Below are 21,727 nucleotides of genomic sequence, written 5' to 3' on the forward strand. Positions count from 1 at the left end.
GGGATTCCTGGGGAAGGCATAAGGATTAAAATATAAAATATATAGGTTTAAATATAAATAACTTTATATATATATAAATTTTTTTCTTGTAAACCAATATACAGTAGGAAGTTTAATTCCTTAACTTTCGTTTTTCTCCGTAGCCTTTTTATAGGCAACAAGAGCAAAAGCACACTGCAATTTCTAAACCAATTGCAGGCGTTTCTGCTCCTTGAAGCCTGGGAATTAATGTATATGCTCAGTCCCTTTTCCCTTAGCTGGCCATTGAAGAAATTGAACCCACAGGATTGGACTGTCCAGAATCATTAGTCAGAGTTCATTTTGAGTGGATATCTTTTAGTTCTTCTTCAACACTATAACCAACCTTTACCAAAAGCAAAAACAAAACAAAACAAAAAACTGCAGACACCAGTGAGTTCTGTTCACAAAGAATGACTCCTTATGTCATCACACCAGCGAGGAATGGACCAGCCTCTGATTTTCTCTTCTTGGCTGACTTTATAAGGTTGGATGCAGCCCATGAGGATCATGCAGCAAAGACAAAGTGATGGAGAAGCCCCACCTTTAGCTAGTTTGTATGTTTCCACTTCATGTAGCTGTTGGAACACCAGTCTCTCTAATGTGCTCTATGGGATAGCTGTTACCTTCCACTAATTTATATCTATGACATATAAACCTAAGGTATCCTGTTAAAAATTTTATTCAGTTGGAGAAAATTTTCGTGCATGCCAGATATAGTGTTAAGCATTGGGATTGCCAAGATGAATCTAACATTGTCCTCACCATCCATTAAGTCACAATCTAGTAGATGAGTAAAAGTACAAAAATTTAAAAACAGAGTTATAAACATAATACTGAAGTGAACAGGCTGCAGTGGTAGCACAGAGAGGGCTTCAGGGATGCTGTCACAGAGGTGGTAACATTTGAGATATAGACTCCAAATTCAGATGTGTTTTGTTGTTGCAAAATTCCAGGGTCTATGTGCCCAGTTCCTGAACATTCCAGTGATAATTTTTACCTAAAATTCAGGTGGCAAATGAATTGTATTATAACCACTCGAAACTACTGTGTTTCTGGTTCGTCTTGTGAAACCCATCGTTGGTTCAGAGGGATGGAGGCAGAGGTCATACAGCAGGTAAGCTCAAGCAGTGATATATGACAGGGCTTTCAGAATTGGGGCCGTGAAGAGCAGGCTTTATTTGCATGCTATTTAAAAACAAGTTTTGCAACTGATTTATCCTATAAAACACTTACATGAATAACTCAGTGGAGATTTATTTGCAATAGTAGGATCAGGTGATTTGAGATCTTTAATGTGTGTGGTTGTAGCAGGATTCTGAATATTCGATCTTTGCTGGATGCATAGTTTGCAAATATTTTCTCTCATTCTGTAGGTTGTGTGTTTAGCATGTTGATAGGTTCTTTTGCTGTGCAGAAGCTTTAATTAGGTCCCATTTGCCAATTTTTGGTTTTGTTGCAATTGCTTTGGGTGTCTTTGTCATGAAATTTTTGCCAGTAATTATTGGCATATTTTCTTGAAGACACCATCTTTTTTCTAACATTCCATGGGTTCAATCTGATGATCTTGAAGCAATGACTCTTGTTTACCTTTCTCTTTATTGTAGGTCTCAAGTTTCTCATCATTTAATAATTTATACAAGCTCTCGTTTGTCTCTTTAATGTTACAAAGAATAGAATCGATAGAATAACCAAACTCAATAAGGGCATGCACATTACATCCACGTTGATAAAAATGACCAAAGGCATGCAAAGCAACCAATTTGCCAGATGCATTAAACACTGGGGAGCCTGAAGACCCATCAGAGAAACAAGTATCGTAACTAAGCGTGTGCGTGTTCCAAACCTCTGATAGGAAACTTCTTTGGGTAAACATAGGGTATACATTACTGGTGGTATCACAGAGATCTACCAACCCATCTTGACAATCGTTTGGATATTTTTTCAATCGTTCCTTTAGAGGAATCACAGTACAACCATCTATTTTCTTGATCTGGCCTTGGGGATGACCAATTAAATAAATCAAACCAGTAGATGGTTGAGGAGAAATCTGTCGCCATAGTCCTGGAGGAAATGCATTTCCATTTTCTTTTAGTTTTAAAATGGCATAATCTAGAGTTTTATTGGAAAAAAGCCATGGCTCAATGGAAAACCAATTGTCACGAGTAGGGCAGAACTCTGTATAAGTGAAGGTTACCTTAGCACATTTGCTAATTATATCTTGCCACAAACTTTCACATGTGTTTTCACCTGCTATAAGATGTACAACATGTCGACAGGTGAAAATATAACCACCATTGAAGACAAAGCAAGTAGCATTGCCTGTGTTTCCATTATTGTCCCATTCCATGAACCCAACTGACTTGCTGTGATATGTAAGCTGTTCACAGGTTGCAACTGAAACAGAATTTGCAGTCATTTTTCCAAAGTCCTTTTTATATATGTTGAATTGCTTAGATGGTGAAAGATCCATTCTCTTTTGTTCTTCCTGAAAATATTTTCTTATCCACTGTGCCTCCTCCTTAAAATTCGGATAATGATGCATAATGGCTTCATTCAACATTTGAGAATTCTTTAAGAGGTTAATTGCCTCCTTTTGGACATCCAGATTAATAGCATACTGCCTACTCAGATGTGGTCTCCGCCTAACTTGTGAGTTTATTTGACAATATTTTCGGGTCAAACTATGAATGTAATAATTTCTAATCCTGGGAATTGTCTGGCGAGTTTTACCTTTAATATAATGGCTTAGATCCTGAGGTAGGAGAATTTGCTCTCTGCTGTGTTCTCTATCTTTGGTCTCTCCATCTTTCTCTGGTTCATGGACATTTTTCTTAGGCTGTGTCAGACTCTGGTGATTAACTTCATCAGTGGCATTTTCATTCTGTTTAATTTTTTTATGGATATCTTTCCGTTGTAACTTTTTTTTTGAAATGTCCATTTCTAAGACTTTTCCAGATACTTCATCCACCATGGACTGTTTTCCATAAATTTTCTTATGACCTTCCTTTAGTTTCCATTCAAATTCACCTATGTCAGACCGAAAACGGCCATCCTTGCATAAGGCTCCTTCAATAGTCTCACCCTTCAAGGCATAAATACAAAGTTTACTTCCTTTTTCATGAAGTTGCTTTATCTTAACAATCGTCTTTATTGTCCTTCCTATAGCAACAACATGAAAAAGAATGCATTCCATGTTTGGATTTTCACATTGGCGTAATATGTGTCCATCTTCTTCGCTACTCTTTCTTTGATGAAATGTAATTTTAAAATGAGAATCACTAGGCAGGCACTTGAGAGGCATTCCTAAATTTATATGTCCATCTATTGTCTTTTCTTCATAAACAATAATATTCTTATTAAACTGATTCTTCATCCTTTCACTGAAATAGTCATTAGCACTCAGGGCTGAGTAGATACTCTCACTGGGTTTACCATATGCTGTAAACACACTACGGTCTAATTTTCTGGAGTTTTCATTCAAACTAAAGGTGAAACAACATTCTTTGTTGTTCAAATTTGGATTCTGCATTTCAAGGGCTGTTTCATGCTTGCTGACTTCACTTTCAGGCTTAAAGGTGCTGCTACACCATCTTATGCCAGATAGACAATGATCAACAGGTGTGTCAGCACATGTCCGCTTCATGACAGTATCCTTAAAAAGGAAAGGTTAAAGAGGTTAAAAGGAATCACCCTTAATAATGTTTTATATTTTTCTAATGATAGAACTAATAGATATTCTGAATAAAAATTGGATAATATAATGGTTAATGAATAATGGAGAAAATACTAAATCACTGTTCTATCACCAGAGATATTCATTCTACATTTTATTTTAATTTTTATTTTTTTTCTCTGTATACTTTGATTTCGTTTTCTGATTTTTAAAAGTAGTACTTTGATTTTCAATAAGGGTCCTAAGACCATTTAATGGGGGAAATATCATCTTTGTAACAAATGGTGCTAGAATAACTGGATATCCAGATGCAAAGAAATGAGTTATACCTAACTTGAAATGGATCAGAAATAGCCCTCTATTATTTCATATGCAGATCTAAATCTTATGTTTCTTAAATACTATGTTGCATGTGACTTTATTTTTCACTAGGCAATGTGTCACTACTTTGCGCATTAAGCAACCTTTGAAACCACAAGCTGAGGGGCTATAGAATATTTCACTGTATAATAATTTGTAATCCATCCTTTCATTGCTGAATATTTAGATTATTTCCAGATTTTTATTCTAAATATGACAAAATTTCCTACAAATATAACATTTTTGTCTGCACATTTGAATATTTCCCTAGGTCATATTCCCAGGAGTGGAAATACCACAACTGAGGATATAAACATACTTTGCAACATATATTTTGCCTAACTGCCTTCCAGAGAATTGTATCAACTCACCCCATCCCTTCTCTCCAGCTGCTCAAGGAGACCAACCACAGTCCTATGGTTGGTTCCCTAAAAGGATCTGAGTGTTACTATTTTAAATGTTTGCCAATTGCTATATAAAATTCTATCTAATTTGACTGTTTTTAGAATGTACATTTATTCACTTACTAGTGAAGCTGGACTTACTTAATTTATCTTTTAGATATTTGAAACATCACCTTTCAAGGATTCCCATTAAAAATCTGTTTAGTTTCTGTTCTGTCAATGGTTTTGATAGCACTAAGAAAATATATTAAAATGACAGATAAATAATAGGATGGGATACATAAATAAATATAAATACTCAAACACAATCAGTTGGTAGTAGCCCAGGATACAAGATATTGAGAATCTGATGGCAACAGAAATGAAAAACGTAAGTAAAAAACATTATATGATAGAAGTCAACATAACTTGGAAGGAAATCATTGTGAAGTCTGAAGTATTGGATCTAGTCTATATAAATAGAGGAATAAGCCTGGAGAGAGTAAAATCAGAAGGTACAGCTCAGCTTGGATCATTTGGTAGATGAAATGGAATGAGCTTAGGTCTCAGGAATAGTGATTTCCTTTTTGTCTTGGGACTCTCCTATCACCTCATGTTTTCAAATATTTATTGCCCAAATCTATCTCTGCAGCACTGACCTCTCATCTAAGCTCCAGATATTAATATTTTGTTGCCTCTTTGACATCTACTCTTGGATACGTCAGAGACATTTCACTCTTAGCCCCTTCAAAACCAGAGTCATAAAATTTAATTGTGCCCCTCTTCCTGTGTTGCTGAATCTGATAATGGTGTCATTACCCATTTGACTACTCAAGCTAGTATCCTGTGAATAGTCATCAGTGTCTCCTCCTTTCTCTTATATACTGTGTTTTTAAAAAACTATAAAACATATTATGCAGGCAAAAGCAGTTTATGACACTTTATATTTCATATAATAAACATCCATGTATCTCCTTCCCAACCTAAGAAATAGCACACTACAAATTACAATACAAATCATTAGAGGCATACAGTGTGTCCCTCCTTCATCTTATTTCCTTTTCTCCTTCTCATGGACCACCACTAAGTCTGAATTTGTTTTAAAATTATCATTGTCTTACACTTATTTAGGGACATATACATATGTAGTAAAGTATAAATAGTACACTGTTTCACTTTGCTGGTTTTGATTGTATATAAACAGATCCAGCTGAATGTGTTCTTCTGTGATTTGCACTACTTTTTTATTTGATTTATTTATTTCTTTGAGACGGAGTCTTGCTTTGTCACCCAGGCTGGAGTGCAGTGGCACAGTCTTGGTTCACTGCAACCTCCCCCTCCCAGGTTTAAGCAATTCTCTGCCTCAGCCTCCTGAGTAGCTGGGATTAAAGGCGCATACCACCACACCCGGCTAATTTTTGCATTTTTAGTAGAGACGGGATTTCACCATCTTGGCCAGGCTGGTCTTGAACTCCTGACCTCGTGATTCACCCACCTCAGCCTCCCAAAGTGCTGGGATTACAGGCATGAGCCACTGCGCCTGGCCTGCATTACTTTTTTGAGGTTCATCTTAGTTGATGAAATTCTGTATCCACTTTTACAGTTAGAGATAATTCACTGAAGAAGTAAACTGTTTATGCACATTTCTGTTATTTCTGGGGTTTTTCTAATAAAAGCAGTGGTTAATTTTGCTATGAATATCCTCAAATATGTTTCCTGGTGCACACGTACAAGGGTGTCTCTCAAGTATAGACTTAGAAGTGGAATTGCTCAACTTCAGAAATAGAGTTTAGCAATAAATATTTGAAAACATGAGGCAAGGAGAAAAGGAAAATGAGTAATCACCTTTATTATAATAGATATTGCCTTATTATTTAACATAATGGTTGTACCACCTTGCACTTCCACCAATGAGAAATGAGAGTTTTCATTATTCCATGTCTTCATCAAAGCTTGGTGTTATCTATGTTTTAATGTTTCCCTATTTTGTGGGTGTGAAATAGCATCTTATTGAGGGTTTAAACAGTAGTTTCCTAATTACTAATGTAATTGAACCCCTTTTCACACTTCAATCTCTAAAATGCTTGTTTATGTCTTTTGTTCATTTTTATATTGGATTATTTGTCTTTTTATTATTGATTCTAGGAGTATTTTAAATATTGTAGCTACAAATTACTTATTTATGATACGTGTTAAACATCTATTCTGAATTTCTTCTTGATTTTTCATTCTTAGGTGTCATAAAGGAGTTAATTTAAATGTTGTCAAGTTTATTAACCTTTTTATATCATTAGAACACCTTTCACAGGATAATTCTGTTTTTTTTTTTTCTAAAAATTGTAAAGGTTGCTTTTACCATTCAAGTTTTTAGTCGGGAATTATTTTTTGTATATAGCTTGAAGTAGGTATCACTGTTTATTTTTTTGCATGTGGATAACTAATTACTCCAGCGATGCTGACTGAATTGTTCATTCTTTCTCCACTGATCTGTACTGCCAGTTTTGCCACATAAGATTGTTATGGGTTGAACTGTGTCCCCTCAAAACTCACATGTTATATAGTCCTAACTCCTAGTACCTCAATATGTGACCTTATTTGGATATGCAGTTCTTGTTGATATACTTAGTTAAAAATGAGGTCACACTGCAGTGGGATGGGCCCCTAATCCAATACCCCCGGTATCCTTAGAAAAGGGGGAAATATAGACATAGAGACAGACACACACAGAGTGAAGATGAGGTAAAGAGCCGTAGGAAAAACATGGCCAACTATAAGCTAAGGAGAGAGTCCTGGAACAGATCTTTCCCTCACAGCCCTAACAGGTAACGAACTCTGCTGACATCTTGACCTTGGACTTTGAACCTCCGGAATCATGAGACAATGCATTTCTGTTGTTTAAGCCACACAGTCAGTGGTACTTTATTACCCCTAAGAGACTACATAGTCTGGACTTTTCTAACAAAATACATGATGCAGAGCCCTCATGATCTAATCACCCACCAAAGCCCCATCTCTTAATCCCATCACCTTGGAGATTAGGATTTAAACATATGAATTGTGGGGGATGCAAAGATTCACACCATAGCACAAACTAATACAAATATATTGTCATATCTTCAAATTTGTGAGTCTGTCTCTACTCTCTCTGTTCTGTTCCAATGGTATATTTTTCTGTATATTCACCAAATACTGTCTTAATTTTGAGTTTTTCTACTCATTAGTATATCTTGACATTGATTTATGTCTCATTTTCAAGTCTTCAACAAAATAATTTTCTCCATAAATGGCTAACAAATAATGTTTACATTTCTTCCTAAGTAAATAATATTTTTCTAGGCATTATAAAATAATTTTTGAGGGATTACATTTTCTGATATTGCTGACTAAGCTAAATCCATTGTTTTGTAAATATCAACCTTAAACCTAGCCAATTTCCTACATTATAATCATTCTAATATTTTATCTGTAAACCTTTTTTGTTTCAAAAATAGATATGATACCATCTGTGAATATTTCATGAATATACTTTGTTCCCTACTTTTTAATCCTCAAACATTATCTTTTACTATTTTTTCTTATCACACTGTATTGGCTAAATTAAATTTTATTTACCAGCTAAATAAAGGCAGTAATAGTGAGAACTCCTCTATTCTCCCTCATTGTAAAGGAAATACTTACAATGATTCATTATTGAACATGATGTTCCCTGTGAGATTTTTGAAGATGCCCTTAATCTGGCTAAGAAGCCTTCTGGTATGTTTATATTTACATATTTGATAGTAATAGGGGCAGCCAAGATAAAGTAAGCCCATTATTGCCTATTATTTCCACTAATTAAAACTAAAGTCTTTGGAAAAATAAAAAAAGCAGCATCCTGAGCTTCTACTCTGGCCACCATGGAATAACATAGAACTAACTTATACTCCTGCCTGAAAATCCTGGAGAAATGGACAAAATACACAAAATGGTTTCCAAGACATTCAGCATTAGTCAAAGGACAGTGGTACTTGAGAAACAGAAAAACAATGATGCAAACTCTATGACTGCCTGAGCTTACTGCCTGAAAAGAGGCTCTAGGCCATGGTGCAGGGAAAAGAATCCAGACAAAGCTCAGGAGCAACTGAGTTGAGGAAAAGGAACCGAGTTCTGGGAAGCCAATGGGTTTAGCTTTTGAAGGGCAGGAGAAGACTGTACACAGAGGGTCCCCATAAGTCTTCAGATGACTAGTGGTCTGCACATGCATATGAGGAAATCACCTAAGTCAGGGAAATCAACTACCCAAAAAGATTAGAAGGAACAATCCCTGGAGATCTTACAGGGCTGGGAATAGTTGCTGTTCCCACCAGACCTAGGGAAAACATCATAATTCATGGGGCATTGAGCACAGTAGCAAAAAGAACATTGCCGCAGCAATAGGGAAATATTAGCTCTACAGGCAAAACATTACAAGAAAAGAAAACTACAGGCCAATATAAACATAAATTCAAGAACTAATAGGTAAATACCAGGAATGCAAGGTTGGTTTAACCTTTGAAAAACATATCACTGTAATAAGCCAATTAGAAAAATTAAAATTTCTATATATACATAGAATCATCTCAACAGACATAGAAAAAGCATTTGGTAAGCCTGACATCTATTTCTAATAATATCAGCAACCTAGGAATAAAAGGAAACTTCTTCAATCTCATGAAGAACACTTATGAAAACCTTACAGGTAACATCATACTTAATGGTGTAGGATTGAATGCATTCCCAAGACTAGAAAAAAACGCAAGAATGTCTTCTCTGGCAGAATCTCTATACCATTATGCTGGAAGTTTTAGCCAGTGCAATAAAAAACAGAAATAAATAAAAGGCATCTGTATCAGAAAGAAATCAGTAAAATTATCTTAATTCATAGATGACAGGTAATCTATGTAGAAAATTCTGACAATATATGCAAGACTTTTGTCCTAAAATATATTGTAGGAAATTAAACTAGACCTGGCTGCCTTCCCCAATTCAGGTTCTGCTGAATGATCAAATGCAGCCCTGAGGAGCCCCCTTGGAGACAAGAGGGATGCCCCAGGTCTGAAGGAGTGAGGCAGAAGAACAGGACCTGGAGGCAGAGAACCTAAGGATGATTCACACTCACTTCCTAGAACTGAATCAAAAGGAAAATCCCACCTCTCCACACTCAAGTAACAAAAGAATCAGAGGCTCCTCCCTTTGCAAATTATGCCCCCAGTTCCCGCTTTCCAATGCATTGCAGATGAAACATGGAAGTACCTCTAGTTGGTCCCCTCCCTCAACCAATAAAACTGGTTGTGGGCCACTGCTTCATTTACATAGGGTGTAAACAAAGTAACCAATGAGAAACCTCTAGAGGGTATTTAAACCCCAGAAAATTCTGCAACCAGTGCTCTTGAGCCCGTTGCTCAAGCCTGTTCCTACTCTGTTGAGCATACTTTTACTTCAATATATCTACGCTTTCGTTGCTTCTTTCTTTTGTTGCTTTGTTTGTATGTTTTTACTAAGTCTTTCTTTAAAATGCCAAGAAGCAGGACAACTTTTAGTGAAGACCCTGCATTGGTAACAGGAGGAGGATTGGGGAGTCACTCCTTCACTCCTAAACCTCAGAAGAAGTCGTTGCCTGGGGTGTGGATTCCTTGAGGGCCATGACAGGGTACTAAGTGGCCTGAGGATTCAGTGCCAGTCCTAGCTTGCCCTGTGAAACCTCTGCGGGAGGCGGTAGGGTCCAGAGGGAGGAAGCACACATCCAGGCTCTGCTACATGTACCACCTACTGTGTGACCTTGGGCTACTTGTTTAACATCTTTGAGCTGTGCTTGGTAAGTGAGAAAATATATGTGAAAGGCCAGGCTCTTATGGGGACCCTTGGTAAGTGTGAAGGGAGTGGAAACTTTTGAGGTAATCGTACTTGCATCCCTAAAGGAGGATTGAAAAACCTGCCCTCCTCCTAATCTCCTCAGAAGCTATCAAAAAAGCAAACATGACAAACAAATGTAATTGTTCTTTCCACACTTTGATGGGACCTGAGTTCTTAAGGAGGCAGTACAGAAAAGTCCCCTTGCCAAAAAAGAGTGGAAGTGGAAGGAGGGTCTAGGGATAGCAAATTCCAACTAAAACATGTCTCTTCCTTTCCAGGGTTGTGGGAAAGTATGTGTTAGTGGTGGTGGGTTTTCTGCTTAAGGTATAGCAAGATCTCTAACTAAATAGGGTAAATCAAATTATCTGGCTCATTCAGAGGGCAGGCAGCTCCCCTGTGACTTTACCCAAAGACATTCAAAGCAACTGCACATAGTTTGTTTTCCCTCTAAGTGAGAAAGGGGGAGGGTTACGGTTCTCTGTGCATCTCCCATTGAGATGTTAACCTGATTCTATCACTGCCTCAGAGACCTGGTAAAAAATCTGGGGCTTATCAAATGGAGAAATGGATGCCCAGGTCCAGAAGGGCTTTGCCCATGGCCTCTCATGTTCAGAGTCTACTGGAGAGCCAGGACTCCACCTGCCTGACAGTCCCAGTCTGGGTCTGGGTTCTTGCCACCATTCTGCATCAGAATCACCTGTGGGTTTCTTGAAACACAGATTGCTGAGCCCTAACCCAGAGGATCTGACTGAATATATCTGGGGTGAGGCTTCAGTCTGTGTTGATCCTGCCATCCTAGGGGCCAGGCTTTGAGCACCCCTGAGTTAAGACAAAGAGCAGCTGACCAGGCCCAGCTACCTTAGCTCCTCTCTACTCTGAGGCCTTTCCTTGGTGGTCCTCAACTGCCTTCTCTTCAGTTAAGAGTCCTAGAAGTCAGTCACTCTTCCCTCTATAGCTCTGGGCTCCAGAAGAGGGGCACACATGGGAAACGAGGACCTGGCTCTTTTGAATGTCCCTTCACTGAGCCCTAGAATGCTCTGTGGAAAGGGCCTTTGGGATGCAGCATTTCACCTTACCAGGAGGGGAGTGTCTACAATTAAAATTAGAATAAATTATTGGATTGGGTAATCTGAATTCACTGTAGGCCTTGTAAGAGCTCATGTGTGGTCAGGCATATTTGGAGATGCCTGTTATGCTTTGTTGGTAAGAATAAAAGAGTTTTGAATCAGCAGAATTTAGAACAACATGTTCTGTCAGCAAGTTAGCTAGAGAAACAGAAATGACTGAGGAACAATAAGGAGGAAGTGACTAAGGTCCAGGACACAAGTCAGAGTATAAATGGAATCTGAGCTGAGATTCTAAGATTCTGGAGTCTTCTATGTACCTTCTCAGTCTCGAGGCCTTGAAGCAGAGCAGGAATTGACTACATTCACAGCATTCCCACAGTGAAATTATGCCCAACTCCTGTCAAGATAGTCAAAGAAGCAAATAATGCACCGGGAGGTAAATATCCAAATGAAACAGAGTAGGGGCAGGACTCTGCCTCCACCACCAATAATGCATTTTTCCACACCCGCTGACTACCAGAACTTGCATCTCCACTGGTGCCATCTTCATTGGCTGTGAGACCTTAAAGAAACTAAGAACCATTCTACCATAAATCTCATTCAAGGGAGTTAACTTTATCACTTGCATGAACACAGGACCAGTAGAATGACCAAACTTTACCTCATTGCTTGCCTCATTATTATGTGAAAATCCCCACCCAGGGAGGGACTTATTCACCATTTTTTGATCATGTGATGTAAGTACTAACATGATTTCTCACTGTGCCTGCACACTCTACAGTCTACCCAACACATACAGTGATATTATCATACCTCATGCTTTTCATGTCAGCTTTTTTAAAAACAGCAAAAAGACCTATCCTTGGGGAGCCATCTGGAGAACTCACTCCAGTGCTGTCTCCCTTGTATTCGAGAACAAGTCCCTAACAAAGCCTTGTCTGGGAAACTCACTTGGCCTTGTGTCAATTTCTATTGCATGGGAGACTAAAAACTTGTGACTGGTAACACAAGAAACAGAAAGTTTTAGTGTGATGGATGCCACAACAGTGGCAGAGGTGGGGAACTGGACGACAGGGTGGGACCTGCAGGTGTTAAAAGCAGAAACAGCATGGGTAGGAGTGGTGGGCTCTGGAACAGCACAGAACCTTCCTATTCCTTGACTTTCTCTACCTTTTCTCCAGATTGTAACAGACTCAACCCTTGTCTTTCCCTGGCCCCTACTTCTAAGCCTGGCCAGGACTGGAAAAAAGAATAATAGCATAAAGAAAGACAGAAAGTGGCCCCCATCCCACCTCTCTGACCCCTCTTGTCTGATGAGGAAAACCCAGGCATGTTCCTTAGAGATTCCAAGTCTAATGGAAGGGACACAGAAACTGATTAGTGAGTCAACAAGCACTAGACTTATTGGTCAGTTAACAAGCACCCTTCTACCTCTGAACCTTTGTAATTGCTGCTTTCTCGATCTTCAGTGTTGTTCCCCTAGATATTTCTAGGACTCACCTCCTCACTCCTTTCAGGCCTCAGATATTACCTTATCAGAGAAGCCGATTATCACCACTTCCAAAACAGCCTCCACCATTCTCTTTTCCCTTCCACCCATATCAATACACACACACACACACACACACACACACACACACGTGCATGCAAACACACACACACAATTTATTTTTCCTTTCTCCCTCTATAGTGTCAGCTCCAAGAGAACAAGGATATCACCGTATTCACTGGTATATCCTTGGTGCCTGTGATGTACCAGACATGTAGGTTTGCAAGAAATGTTCATTGAATAAATGATCAAAGTGATTGAATGAATACTATGTACTCACCACTGTCCTGGCCCATTAGAGACACGGAAGAAAAAGGCAAAGTTCCTGTCAGTGATAAAGTGCTTGGGTTTCAGGGTCAAAACTCACTTGTCATTTCTGCTCCCTCTCTGACCGCCACAGTTTAAGCCCTACATTCTCCATCTCTCTTTTCCTTCACACCTCTTATCCACTCCATCCCCTCCTCTCTGCCCCTTCAGCTCCCAGTCTCAGGCCACCCCAGGCCCCCTCCTCTTTAGCCTGGATGTTTGTGGAATAGCCTCCACTCTCAACTCTTCTGTCCCTTCAAGCATCTTCCCATCCCCTCTTTTCCAAGGCCCATGAGGCTAGAGTGTTCTGGCCCCTGTCCATCCCTCCCTCTGCCCCACCTTCTGCTGCTCAGCTCCTCTCCCCTTGGTCCCAGCTATGCTGCCCACTCAGGCCCTGGACAGGAAGCCCTAGACATTCTCAGAGCTTGTGCACTCACCATTCTGTTTGGCCTTCCCTTGGGTCTCTATAGGGCCACTTCAGGGGCCTCTTGACTTCCCCAGCCTTGACTCCAAGGCACACACCTGCCACTTTCTGTTACCTTTGTATGTTCTTGATCCACTAGCAAAAACTTTCTATTTGTCTATTTCCTGGATAGTCTCTTTCGCTCTTTAACATGTAAGGTTCACAAGAGCTGGGACTCTGTCCTTCTTTCATATGCCTAGTCCCTAAAGTAGAAGCTGGTCAACAAAGTTTGCTAACTGAGGGGCCAGGCTTCAAATGCATTCTGAACAAATACCTCCCCTCTGTTTTCTGTCAAATTGGAAAACATTTCCCTCCAGGTGTGGTGAGACTCCCATAAGACGTGTATAATGTGCCCAACAGACTGTTGCATCTGGCATACATAACTTATGATCTTGACCATATAGTTTCCAGGGGACTCTAAGTGTGGGGGACGCTGATGGAGTCATGACTCCGTCTGGGGGATGCTGATGGAGTCGTGACTCCATCTGTGCAGAGCTTTTGTCTGGAGAGGGAGATTCCAGTGCTAGAGGTTTCTCCCTTGAGGAGTTTACGTAGGATGGAGGAAGCAAGGGTTTCTCGTCAAAGCGGCAAGACACACTTCAGAGACCCAGAGGTAATAGCAGAAAGTCTGCTAGGAGGAGCCACTCACAGTTCTCTGGACAATCTTAAAGCTGCATAATGTCAGGATGACTAACCTCTGTCACTTGTGCCTTGTACTTCTGATCTTTCTAGTTCTTATCTTGTCTGGTGACCTTGGAGAAAACAGTGCACCAGTCACATTGCCCCTTCAATCACCCACTCCCTGCTCTGCCTTCATGCACCAGGTTTGCCTATTCTCCCAGGCACCCAGCAGCAAAATAAATTAAACAAGACCAAAATGAATAGAGAATATATCTTGTTCAAGATTGGAAGACTCAACATTGTTAAGATGCGAATTATCCACAATTGTGTTAATTTTTTTACACAATTAACACACAATTCACACAAACACACAAACTTTGATGCAGATATAGCACCATACAAAAAATAAATAAAACTTAAAATCAATTGAAGACTTAAACCTAAAACTACAAAACTCTGGAAGAAAACTTAGAAATGTTTTGTGATCTTAGATTTAGCACAGTTCTCTGATGTAAAAAACAAAAGCATGATCCACAAAGAGAAATATAGAGAAAGTGAACTTCATCAAAGTTGAAAACTTTTCCCTCCCAAACAGGACTAAGAGGATGAAAAGATAAGCCACACAGAGATAAAATATCAGCAATTATCACAAATATTATGAGAAAAGCAATATGACAAAGGACTTGTTTCCAAAATATGTAAAGCCCTCTCAAAACTCAGCAATAACCAACCAGGATAAAAATGGGCAAAATATTTTAATAGACACTTCACCAAAGAAGATATGTGGATGATATAAACACATGAAAAGATGCTCAAATCATGAGTCATTAGTGAAATGCAAATTAATACCACAAAAAGATGCCATTACATACCTATGAGAATGAATAAATCAGAAAAACTGTGTTGAAAAGTGTATGAAACAACTGGAACTCTCACACATTGGTAGTGAGCAAGTGAAATCATACAGCCATTTTGTAAACATTTTGACAATTTCCTATAAAATTAAAGTTATGTCATACACTTTCCATGACAGCAATTCCACTGCTAGGTGGACCCAAGAGAAATGAAAACTAATCTTCATACAAAAACCTGTATGCAAATGTTCACAACAGCTTTATATACAAAGTCCCCAAATGGGAAACAATTCAAATGCTTTTCAGTGAGTGAATGGATAAACAGATTTTGATACATTCACACAGTGGAATGCTACTCAGCAATAAAAAGAAAAACCTATCAATGCATGAACAACACTTATGACACTTAAGTGGAATGTTCTAAGTGAAAGAAGCCAGACTCAAAGGGTATGATTCAGTGTATGTTCCATTTACATGATGTTCTGGAAAAGGCAACACTAGAGTAATGAAGAGATTAGTGGTTGCCAGGGACTTCGGTGAATAGGGGATTAGTGGGGAGAACAGGGAATTATTTAGAGTGATGGAACCACACAAGGAATTATTTAGGGTGATGGAACGGCTTTGCTTCTTGATTTTGGTCATGGTTACATTACTGTAGGCATTTGTTATAGGCCATTCAACTGTATACCAAAAAGACTGAATTTTACTGTCTATGAAATAAATAAATTTAAAGGAAACAATAAAAGTTAAAGCCTTTCAAATAATCTGTAAGACAATTAATTGGGTGTAGGGGTTTTTGTGTTCATTTCTATCACTTTTTTTGTATCTTCTACTTTTTCCACTTTTTCTAAATTTATATTCCCTTGCTTTGTTGTCTCCTTTATTTTGACTTTTCCCTCTTGTTCTATTTTCCAGACAAATAGTTTGGCAGTTTTATACCCTCGTTCTGTTCTATCATTGGATGCCCTAGACTAGTACTGCCCAATAGAATGTTTGCAGTGATGGAAATGTTCTACATCTGTACTATCTAATTCCATAGCCACAAGTGGTTGTTCTTAAGTACTTGACATGTGATATAACTGAGAATTTGTACTATTCACCTTTTTCATTATTTGATTTTAGTTAAGTTGAATTTGAATTTAAATTTACATAATCACATGTGATTAGTGGCAACTGTCTTGAACAAAATAGCCCTAAACATTTTAACATTAATATTTAACTTAACAAAGTCCAAAGTGAATTGAATAACTCCTCCTAAGCAACACAAAGCTAAAGTCTGTAAACACGTCTCCTTTATTTACAGAAGAAAATCCCAAGACCTACACATGGAATTCAAAGAAAAAAATGATACTGCAGCTATTCTCCAGAAAGCTGTTCTACCCCTCTCCCACTTTTTAGGAGCCATATATGTATGGAAATGAATTCATGCCAGCTTAAGAATATCTATATGTGCCCTCTCAGTCACAAGGTTTTGTGCTGAAATGAGTGAGTTACTTAAGTTGGGACAATTAGATGGCAAAGATAAGTTTCCTCAGGAAACCAGAATAGACTCATTATTGGGAGAGTAAAGCACCTGATACTACTGCAGCTCTATTTGTCACTATGCAGAAAGCCAGCCAGGGGATAGCAAGAAAAGCAGAACATAGGAACTGAACACACAAACGAGTCCTTAAAGAAACCGTATACCACTGAATGAAGAGCTCAGCTGAATTCTGGAATGTCCACTCATGTGAGCCAATGAATTCATTTTACTGTTTCACAATTAGAAAATATTTCTACTGTAAATATGAAAAGCTGTTATTGATATAAAGCCCATTGTGATCTTGGCACCATACTACCTTATCAGTATAGAAAGCATTATTTGCCTGCCACATTCTTGAATTCTCCTTATACAGCATCAAATAAAGCTATCCTGTCCCCCAAATATGTTTTCCTGTGTACATGACTATACTCAGGCCATTCCTTCATCCTTGATACGCTAGTGAAATGTCATTCATTCTTTTTAAAAAATAAATTAGTGTTAGACATACAAAATGCATAATTAATGTACATACTTAATGTATACAACTTGATGAGTATGGAGATACATTATCACCACAATCTATGCCATCAACCTATCTATCACCTCCCAAAGTCTTTTCCTGCTCTCTTATTATTTTTGTAATAAGAACACTTAACATAAGATCTATCATTTTAGCAAGAATTTGAGTGTACAATAGTGTTAACTATTGGCACCCAGGCTGCACAGATCCCTAGAACTTATTCACCTTGTATAAGGAAACTATGTACCCCCTGACTAACACCTCCATTTTCCGCTCTTCCCAGCCCAACAACCACTTCTACACCTATGAGTTTGACAATTTTAGATTTATTATTCATTAATAAATCATTTCTCATATGACACTGCTGTGGTTTCCTAAGTCTGAATTAAGCATTCTTCTCTCTGTACTCTAAAATCACTTGTTTATGTCTCAAATTAGTATTATCAGTTTGCATATTTTGAGCAAAATAGTGTGGGTCAAAAACCAGTCTCTGCATTCTGACGGCCTAGGTTCAGATCCTTGCTCTGAAGTCCGTTACTTCTGCAACTATAAGCAAGTTGAGCTTCAGTTTCTTCTTTTGTAAAATAAGTATGATAATAATACCTACTGCATAGTTCTATTAACTGTTAAATGGAATAATCAATATAAAGGGACACAATTCCAGGCCTACAGTGTTTCCTCAGTAAACATTAGCTAATTATTTTTGCCTGACTACACTTTCCAAGATTTTAAGTGCCTATATTGTTTGTTAGTCATCTTGTTGTCTTAAGACACGTTTAGCACTGTTAACTCATACCCTATCATTTTGCTTTCCACAAGCACTTATGTGTATGAGCTCCCCAAATATATTTTAAACTACCTAAGAGAAAGACTTATAACTACCATTGTTTAAGAACTTATCTCCAAGAACCTCATATGGCACTATGGTTAGATTATCACTCCTGTGGGGAGTTGTAAAAAAGTAGACACACCTCTGAAACTTCAGGTCTAGTCCTCTGGTCATCTCCCGTGGCACTAAATGACTTGTTTTCTTCAGTCTTCATGGAATTCATGATGAGTTCAAAGAGAATATAACTAACTTCTACTAGTGGATAAGATGGAGAAACAAGGATTGAATTTATTCTGCCACGTGAAATGTCTAAAAAAAACCAAAAAAACAAGATCTATGAAATAACCACTTTCAAACACTGGACATCAGGTGGTGTGGGACCTCATCTCTAATATCTGAGAAGAAAATCATATGAGGTAAGCCCTATGGACATTTAGCTTACTGTATGCAGTTTCCAAGGCATATCTTAGGAAGGAGAAACAGGCAGAGTCTCACAGTTTCCCTGAGTTGAGAAGACAAGGTGGGAGTTTTGGGAGGCCAGGATGACTGGAACTTGTATGACAGAGTACTAGGGAGAAGAGAGCCACAGGAGCACACAGTATCAGAGATCTGCAGTGGGTATCCCTTGAGATTTCAGCTTGGTGAATGCATGGGTGGAATGAAACAGTTGAAAAGGAACAGGAAAAGAATTGCCCAAAAGGAGTAGATGTAACAATTCCTGAGGCTCATACAGGACTGTGTATAATTTCAGTTCACAAAAATCTGACTAGAAAACTTCATAATTCATGAAGTATCAGGGAGACTACTCAGAAAGGTATTTCTTCCATAGTGGGACAAAATTAGCACTAGTTCTAGTCCCACCTGAAAAATAAAAGCAAGCTTTGAAAGTATAAAATGGTTTCCATGTAAAATATCAACGTACTAAAACAAAGCTCAAGAATATTGACAGGAATGTAAAAATTTCTGGCACCCAATGTTGTGAAATTAAGAAAGCTTGATAACTAATAAAAAAATCAGCAACCACTTAAAAAGTGGATAAATATGACCCATAATGACTGGAAACATCAGTGAATAGAGACAGGTCCAGAAGTGAGAGAGATGATAGAACTGGTAGTCAGAAACATTAAAAGTCATTACCTTGAATTTCTGGCCAAAAAGGAGTAACAGGGACCGGATTTCCCCCTAGTCTGAAAATAAAACAGAACAACAAAAAAAATATGAAACCATGGTTTGCAAGGAACTGGACATGATGCAATTAAGGACAGTGACAATTGAAATGCATCCTATAATCCACGTTAGCAGACTACCTTGAAGGATTCCAGGCCAGTGTCACAAGGAAGGGCGGCAAGACAAAGCTAGTTGGAATTCCAGATTTGAGGAGACAAAGCTGAGAGACCAGGGTGACAAGAGGTCACAGGTCACAGACCTGGCGGGAGACCTGCAAGAGATGGAACTCCAGATATATGAAGAGGGTTGCCCTAAAGCATCCAGCTGTGTACTGATCAGAGCAGCAGCTGAGAAAACTTCTCAAGGGCAGGAAAGAATCACGGTAAAACTGTCATAGTCTAACTTTCCTTCAGCCCTCTCCCTGTAACCCTTTTAGGGATCCCCATTTCCTCATTTCTAAATTAAGGACTTTGGCTCAGATCAAACTTGTATTGTTCGTGTGAATTGGTTCCTCTGAGCTTTTTAAAAAGGATTCCAGATCCCACCCTCGCAGACTCTGATTCTGTATGTCGGGGTGTGGCTATGGAATCTGCACTTTTACCTGCCTCACCCCGCAACTCCCCTCTCAAACGCGCACCACATTGTTTGAACAGCTGCCTCTGTCACCGCAGGATGACCTCAATGCTTTCCTAAAGCCCCAGAACCTATGAAGGTCACCTGTGCTTGAAGCTGTGCTTGCTTACAGAAACAGACTGGATGTCAGTAACCACCATGCTACAAGATGGGAAACGAACTTAGAAGCGCTACCCTAACCTGAACCCTTGCTAATTACCATACCTAAATCTCTGCCTCGGGGAGAAATGCACCTTGCTAGGTACATGTAGTTTTGGGTGCACAGGAAATACGAGACTACCGCACTCAGCTCTTTCTGGAAAGCCCCACCTCTTTCCGGGAATCCTTGCTCTCCAACTACGTGCCCTAAAAGACCTTAAGAAACACCCCCACACTACACCCCAGGCACTTTGAGCAGGTGCTCCCCTACTCCATTCCTTGATCAGTGAATAGTTTCTGCTCTACTTAACGGATCCTGGTCTCGTTCTATGGGCGCAAACGGCACTGGGCAGGGATAGGACCCACCAGGGTCAAACGACCCTCTTGAGATTCAGGAAAACCCAGACGATCTCCAAATATCTTTTCAGGAGTAAAACTCTTGGTCTTTGAAGCTGAGGGGCGGGGAAGGGAATTACCACACTGGCGGCTGCCCAGCTCCCCATCCAAAACCTCCTTGACTTTGGGCTGAGGTCTTTCTGCCTATTGCTTTTGTCAGCCATCCCCCTAAGAGAACTCCAGGTCCGACCCAGAAAAAGAAAAACCACTCACAGAACCGGAGAGTCTGTCCACACAGTGCACGTGCCAGTCAGCGCCCACCGCTCTGGATTCGCAGGTGCCGGAAAGGCTGCTGTTTTGTAGCTCTCCCCCGAACTTTTCCCGCCTAGAAGGGCGCGCCGGCGCGCCGCAGGAGCCTGGGAATTGACACTCTCGCTGGCCAATGGACGAAGAGTCTCTGAAGGCTGTTTTTCTCTCATTGGATGTAAATGACTCATCTCTGGCCTAGGGACTGCGCGCCAACCCGCCCACCCTCCCTATTTGGCTGGATGACCCACGCGGGTCTTAGTGATGCCTTCCCCCTCACCACTGAGTCCGAGACCAGCTCCCGCCTCCCAGGATAAACTAAGCAATCACTGCCCTGCTCCTTCCCGCTCATAGGCGTCCCCTGTCTCCCAGTGGAGGCCAAGAGGAGCTGCGCGGCAGCTGGGCGGAGTGGGAGGCGCCTGGCGGTTTCGCGATTTCTGACTTTTGATTGCGAGCGGGAGCAGCGCGCTGGCGGGAGCTGCAGGGCGAATAACCCGCCAAGTTGCTTCGGTGTGTGGTAGTTGCTGCCGTTCTGCAGCTGCGAGGTGGGCGACGATGGCGGGACGAGCATCCAGGCGGGATCCGCTGACTGCAGCAGAGAGAGCTCCACCCGTATGATGCAGAGACCCAGTCCCAGAGCAGCCTGCACCCGCGTCTGCGTGAAGTCTACAGATACTTGGCCTGCTCTGCAAATGAACTCACTTCGCAGAGGGGCTGGCGAACACAGACAGTGCAAGCCTGGAGGAGGAAGCGGCCAGCACTGCTTAGGCAGGGTTCTCAGGACGCGCATTACTGAGTGAGGTACTTTACCCTTCGAATGAAGACTCCAGAGTTCGGCCTCCCCAAACTGATATCAAAGAAGTGCTTTACATGGGGCTTGAGAAAACATGTTACTGTTTAAGAAAAGAACGTCTTACGTCTTACTGCCTGAGACCCTGAAAAGAGAGAGATGCCTTTAAGTATTGGGTGTTATTTTTGAGAAGTTGGTCAAAGCAGGGGAGAAGATGGTTGATTAAGTGGGAGTGGTGACAATTATTTTGCAATTCATAGAAGGACAGATGTTTATGTAAAAGTTGATAGTTTTGGTGGAATAATCATGAACATGTTT

At 39.8% G+C, this 21,727-nt stretch overlaps 2 protein-coding genes across 3 annotated transcripts in view; both read right to left on the bottom strand.

The window, feature by feature from the left end:
• LOC105496100 (FAM111 trypsin like peptidase A) overlaps nt 1-18,260 on the bottom strand; it is a 35,555-nt gene extending 17,295 nt beyond the window's left edge. The window contains exon 1 of the mRNA XM_024797394.2: nt 18,182-18,260. Coding sequence (XP_024653162.2) covers nt 18,182-18,213 — 32 coding nt within the window. The 5' untranslated portion in view covers nt 18,214-18,260. The remainder of the gene's footprint in view (nt 1-18,181) is intronic.
• Nucleotides 1,134-20,686, bottom strand: LOC105496099 (FAM111 trypsin like peptidase B). 2 transcript variants are annotated; one of them, XM_024797393.2, is made up of 4 exons: nt 20,587-20,686; nt 19,347-19,477; nt 19,177-19,226; nt 1,134-3,673 (listed from the first exon to the last, which is right to left on the bottom strand). In XM_024797393.2, exon 4 carries the CDS (start codon nt 3,662-3,664, stop codon nt 1,556-1,558), a length of 2,109 nt encoding a protein of 702 aa, XP_024653161.1. In that variant the 5' UTR covers nt 3,665-3,673; nt 19,177-19,226; nt 19,347-19,477; nt 20,587-20,686; the 3' UTR covers nt 1,134-1,555. The 2 variants fall into 2 exon arrangements, with proteins under 2 accessions (XP_024653161.1, XP_011764482.1); XM_011766180.3 differs by lacking the exons at nt 19,177-19,226; nt 19,347-19,477; nt 20,587-20,686 and adding an exon at nt 18,182-18,295.
• Between the last annotated feature and the right edge of the window lie 1,041 nt (nt 20,687-21,727).

The sequence above is a fragment of the Macaca nemestrina genome, chromosome 12 (genome assembly GCF_043159975.1).
Source record: "Macaca nemestrina isolate mMacNem1 chromosome 12, mMacNem.hap1, whole genome shotgun sequence".
Taxonomy (NCBI): Eukaryota; Metazoa; Chordata; class Mammalia; order Primates; family Cercopithecidae; genus Macaca; species Macaca nemestrina.

Bases quoted from the DNA above. Each gene is read 5' to 3' on its own strand.
- LOC105496099 (XM_011766180.3), bottom strand. From the start codon at position 18,262: ATGAATTCCATGAAGACTGAAGAAAACAAGTCATTTAGTGCCACGGGA. The intron at 3,674-18,181 runs GTGTGTCTACTT...TTCCTTTTTAAG, and splicing joins CTAGACCTGAAGTTTCAGAG to GATACTGTCATGAAGCGGAC.